Source organism: Drosophila pseudoobscura, chromosome 4, assembly GCF_009870125.1.
Source record: "Drosophila pseudoobscura strain MV-25-SWS-2005 chromosome 4, UCI_Dpse_MV25, whole genome shotgun sequence".
NCBI classification, from domain to species: domain Eukaryota; kingdom Metazoa; phylum Arthropoda; class Insecta; order Diptera; family Drosophilidae; genus Drosophila; species Drosophila pseudoobscura.
This window is the reverse complement of record NC_046681.1, coordinates 2,005,461-2,010,712: the sequence shown is the minus strand read 5'-3', so window position 1 is coordinate 2,010,712 and position 5,252 is coordinate 2,005,461. Positions and strand designations below refer to the sequence as shown.

At 44.1% G+C, this 5,252-nt stretch overlaps 1 protein-coding gene across 1 annotated transcript; it reads left to right on the top strand.

The window, feature by feature from the left end:
- The first annotated feature begins 1,929 nt into the window (after positions 1 to 1,929).
- LOC117184104 (uncharacterized) lies at positions 1,930 to 4,942 on the top strand. The gene is made up of 2 exons (XM_033380297.1): positions 1,930 to 2,047; positions 2,119 to 4,942. The coding sequence occupies exon 2, from the start codon at positions 2,656 to 2,658 to the stop codon at positions 3,313 to 3,315; it is 660 nt and encodes a 219-aa protein (XP_033236188.1). The 5' UTR covers positions 1,930 to 2,047; positions 2,119 to 2,655; the 3' UTR covers positions 3,316 to 4,942.
- Positions 4,943 to 5,252: the final 310 nt, after the last annotated feature.

Sequence of the window (5,252 nt, the reverse complement as noted above, 5' to 3'; positions counted from 1 at the left end):
CAGCGTGATAAAAATGCCTTTATTTTTCAATTGCTTGCTTTGAATTAAAAAGTTGCAGAAAGTGCGCAAGTTAGGAACCCCTTTGTATTTAACATGTCTGATAGTAACAGCATGCATATTGAAAATTAAATCATAAAAGGAATTTGTTTCACTTACATTTGGATTTAAACGTGGCCGGAAACAGCTCTCTTTACCCAGATATCCTGTTACGTGCGTGTTACAAGCATTGTCGGTGCTGTTACAAGCACAGGCTGTGATGTTACTTGCACATTTCTTTATGCGCAAACATAAATTTCTTACCAAAATCGGACTGCGTCAGCTGTTTGCACCAAAACGAAAATAGTGGTTGCCCTGACCATTTATTTCCGAGTCTAATTTGGGGTTGGGTTAAGAAAAATTTTTTTATAAAAATTTATAAATTTATTCGTTTGTTCTCTTTCGTAGTGACCAGAAGTGTTTTTTTTTTGCGTTCTGGTTCTTTTCCATACAGTATACTGTATGGTTAGTGTCCAAACTCAATCAACTGTTCTTTCTCTCTCGCTCTTTAAACTTTCTGAGCAATAGCGCTCTCTGTTTAGTAGCTCTCGCTATAGCCGCTCTCCAACCTCTCCAAATTTTTTGTTGCAAATTTTTAAATAAATAAATAATAAAAATGGAAGAAGCAGATCACCCACGGTCAGGCGAATGTCCCCTTTCTGGCCTCGTGAGTGATGCTATAGCCAAACGTAATGGGTTGCATTACAGTTGCGAGGCATGCCGTGCGGTGGAAAATGGTATGGTGGCTTTTATGAGACAGACGCGGAAGGGCGTTAAGGAGCAAACCGTATGCCTTAAAGCAGTACGATCGGCTCCTAGCCATGGAGCCATTTGCCAGTCTGCAACTGCTGAATGAGTCTCCGAGGCGTAAAAGGGTCACTTCGCGGGATCTGCAAGTGCCAACCGTTACTCCGCCGAAAAACTGACTTCGACCACTCCCGGTGTGCAGCAGTTGCTCTCGTTTGCCACTCCTCCAACGACAGCTGCTGGCGATGCAGGTTCGGTAGCCGAATTCATCGCTTCGGAGAACGTGCAGCCCAGTACGTCTGCAGCGTCCGTTCCCTGATATTCGTGACAAGTTGATGTCAATTTATCAATAAGTTACATATATATGTAAGAAGGAGTGGGCCAGCTGGCCAATTGAGGGGCAGCGGTGATAAGGAACAGCAGTAATAACAACAGCAGAGGAACAGCTGATGAGCAGCAATAGCAGCAGATCAACAGCGGACAGAGAAGAAGAGGAACCGAGCGAAGCAGTGAAAAGGAGAGAACAGCAGCATACGGACGCGACTCAAGCAGCAGAAGAAAATCAGCAGAACATTTAGAGCTTTTGTAAGCACACATACCAGGCCACCGCGATAATAATACGAATAAACAATACTCTAAATAATATCTTACATTTGGGGGCTCAACCAGTCGCGTACTGCCTGTGTAAAGTGGAAAAATCAGAAATTGTGTGTCTCATGTCTCAGAAGCCGGCAGCAGACGAAGCAAGACGGAAAAGCAAAAATTCGGTGCAAAAAAACTGCGCATTAGACTCTCAGAAGCCGCAAGCAGAGGAAACGAGACAGCGAGTGGGTGAAAAGAAGATCCGAGAAAAAAGGGTTGTTTCAAGCCGGCTGACCACAGGAGTATTGCGCAGTAGAATTATAATGGAAAATACAAGTGGACCACCAGCTGGGAATATGCAGCAAAACGAAGGCCCAAGTGGATCAGAAGCGAACAGGATCAATCGCCAGCAAAACGCGAACGAGGAAGCGATGAGGTCAACACGCCTAGAAGAAAACACACAGACGCTCCAACAGCGGGTTCAACTGCTCTCGATGAAAATAAATGCTGATGAAATAGACAAGAAAAATTATAAAAATTATAAAATTATACAAAATTATTCCAGAATTCAACGGAGAAAATATGTCGGTACAGCAGTGGTTTATTAACTTCGAGCTAAACGCTGAAGCATACGGACTAAATGACAAACAAAAATACGTGCAAGCCCGAGCAAAAATTACAGGTACAGCCGCTCTTTTTCTCGAGTCCACAGCAGTGTATGAGTACGGCCAATTACGTCACCAACTTTTACAGGAGTTCGAGTGTGAGCGTTTATGCAGTGCGCAAATTCACAATAAATTGTCTATGCGAGTGAAGATTGCCGGCGAAAGTTTTCACGAATATATACTACAGATGAAACGCATTGCTGCACGTGGGACAGACACGGAGTCGGTGATTCGATACATTGTCGACGGACTGAATTTAAAAACGGATTATAAGTACCCTTGTATGGATGCAGCTCATACAAGCAGCTGCGAGATAAGTACGAAATCTACGAAAGAACGCTCGCGGTTGATGGGGGTTTCGCCCCGAAACAAAAAGACTCACAGCCGTTCGGAAAGAAGTCCAATTTCACCAAATATGAAAGGAAGCAGCACTGCTACAATTGTGGATCCCAGGAGCATCTACGCATGGATTGCCGAGCTGCATTAAAGTGTTTCCGCTGCAATCAAACTGGATACATTTCTAAGGATTGCCCGAGTGCCGCTGCCGTAAACGTTGCATACGAGGACAAACGCCTGAAGTCTCTCAAAATTAACGACGTGCAAGTCAAGGGGCTCCCTATTAAATATGTCTGTGCTCGGGAAACTGAGTGGTGTCCATCTGCAAGCCAGTTTATCAACTTTGAGGGGACTTGGAAACAACATCACACGCTCCGCTGGGCAGTTTACGGCAGAAGTGGAGATCGACGGAATGCGTCTGGCACAAAAATTCCTTGTGGTGGCCAATCATGCCGTCGAATGCGAATTGTTGCTTGGACACGTCTTTATATCCAAGTTCACAATGACAACAACGCCAGGAGGATATAAGTTTTCTCCCCTGCCGGGGCAGGAAACTGAGGACTCCAAACAGATAAGTATTTACAACGTGATGGAAGCAAATACTGACATAAACATTCCATCGCAGTTCAGAGAAGCCGTCCAATCAATGATTCAGGACTTTACTGAAAAGAAGCAGACTGCAGTGTGCCCGATCATGCTGAAGATCGTACCGGACGAGAAAATAGCGCCGTTTCGACATTCGCCAAGTCGAGTGGCCATCAGCGAAGCAGACGTTGCCAAGCAGCAGATCGATAAATGGGCCAACGCTGGGATAATACGACGCTCATCATCAAATTTCGCCAGTTGGACTGTAATTGTCAAGAAAAAGGATGGGAGCAGCCGGGTCTGCGCGGATTATCGTCAGTTGAACAATGGTCTTGAAAGATTGATTTCCCGTTCCATTCGTTGAAGAGGTGCTGGAAAAACTGGCAAATGTTAAGGTGTTCACCATTATGGACTTAGAAAATGGGTTTTTCCACGTTCCTGTAGAAGCAAAAAATATACGGTGTTCATAACGAAGGAAGGCCTCTTTGAGTTCAACCGTGCGCCTTTCGGTTTTTGCAATTCGCCAGCAGTTTTCATCCGTTTTACAAGTTTTGTATTTCAAAACCTTATAAATGAAAACATTCTTGACCTGTACATGGACGATATCGTTATACACGCTGAAAACGCCGACGAATGCCTGGGAAGGAGGAGGTGAAATCAAGCCTGGATTGGAGAAAACCAAAGCCGTCAGCAAGTTCCCGATGCCGAAAAACATATAGGCTGTGCAGTCGTTTTTAGGATTAACTGGGTTTTTCCGTAAATGTATAAGAAACTATTCGCTAATCGCCAAACCACTGACCAATCTGCTGCGAAAAGATGTCCCATTTAAAATGAGTCTGGAGGAGCAGTAGGCCTTCGCTATATTAAAGGAAACATTGGTGAAAGAGCCGGTCTTGAAACTTTATCGCAGGAATGCAAAAACCGAGGTACACACTGATGCGTCAAAGGACGGGTTTGCCGCGGCGTTGTTACAATGGCACGAAGGACAATTGCATCCGATCTTATTCTGGAGTAAGAAAACTTCGGTTCAGACTCCGAGGTCTAGGTCGAGGTCTAGGTCTCCGAACACGACAGCATAGCTATATACAGGAAGCCAAAGCAATTTTCCTAGCGTGCAAAAAAATTTCGTCAGTACATACTCGTCAACCAACTTTAAGCTCGTAACGGATTGCGCTGCTTTCAAGCAAACGTTAAGCAAGAAGGACGTTCCGCGGGAGGACCAATGGGTCCTGTACTTGCAGGACTACGACTTTGAAGTGAACGGCTGAAGCATGTGGATTGCCTGAGTAGGTACCCAATTGATGTCATGATGGTATCTTCGGAAGTCACAGCAAGAATTAAGAAAGCCCAGCAGGAGGATACGATGATCAAAGCAGTTTCCGAAATTTTGAAAAGTAAACCATATGACAACTTTAAGTTGAAAGCTGGTCTCGTATACAAAGGGGTGCAAGGCACGGACTTGCTGGCAATACCGAAGTCATTAGAAAAAGAAATAATAACCGACGCTCACAACGCAGGACACTTTGCCGCTCAAAAAACAATGCATACCGTACAGCAGAGTTATTGGATTCCATATCTGGAAGGAAAAGTAATGCAGATCATAGGAAACTGTATAAAATGTATAATCTACTACAAAAAGATTGGCAAAAAAGAGGGATTTCTGCATCAATTCGACAAAGGATCACAGCCGCTGTATACTATACACGTGGATCACCTTGGGCCTATGGATGCTACTTCAAAGCAGTACAAGTACATCTTCGCAATGGTTGATAGCTTCAGTAAGATCATATGGATGTATCCCACAAAAACAACAGGAGCAGACGAAGTTTTCAAGAAGTTAAGGGAGTGGTCTGATGTATTTGGTAATCCGGCACACATAGTAAGCGATCGTGGAGCAGCATTTACATCTTCAAGCTTTGAGGAGTTTGTCAAGGAAAAGAACATCGAACACATATGGAGCACCACAGGGGTACCAAGAGGAAACGGACAAATAAACGCGTAAACCGATCTATTCTGATCTATTCATTTCCAAATTGTCGTCGGAGCAACTTGAAGATGGTATAAGTTCGTACCGCGAGTTCAGAGGGCTATTAACAGCACTGTTCATGTGTCTACAAAGCGTTGTCCATTTGAACTGATGATCGGGGTAAAAATGCGTTGTGGACCGGATAGCGACATACTTCAGCTAATAGAAAAAGAGATGGTTGATAATTTTGAAGACGAGAGACAAATGAAAATATTCAGCAGGCCCAGGACAGATACAAGGAACAATTCGATAAAAAGCGAAAATGCGAATTCGGA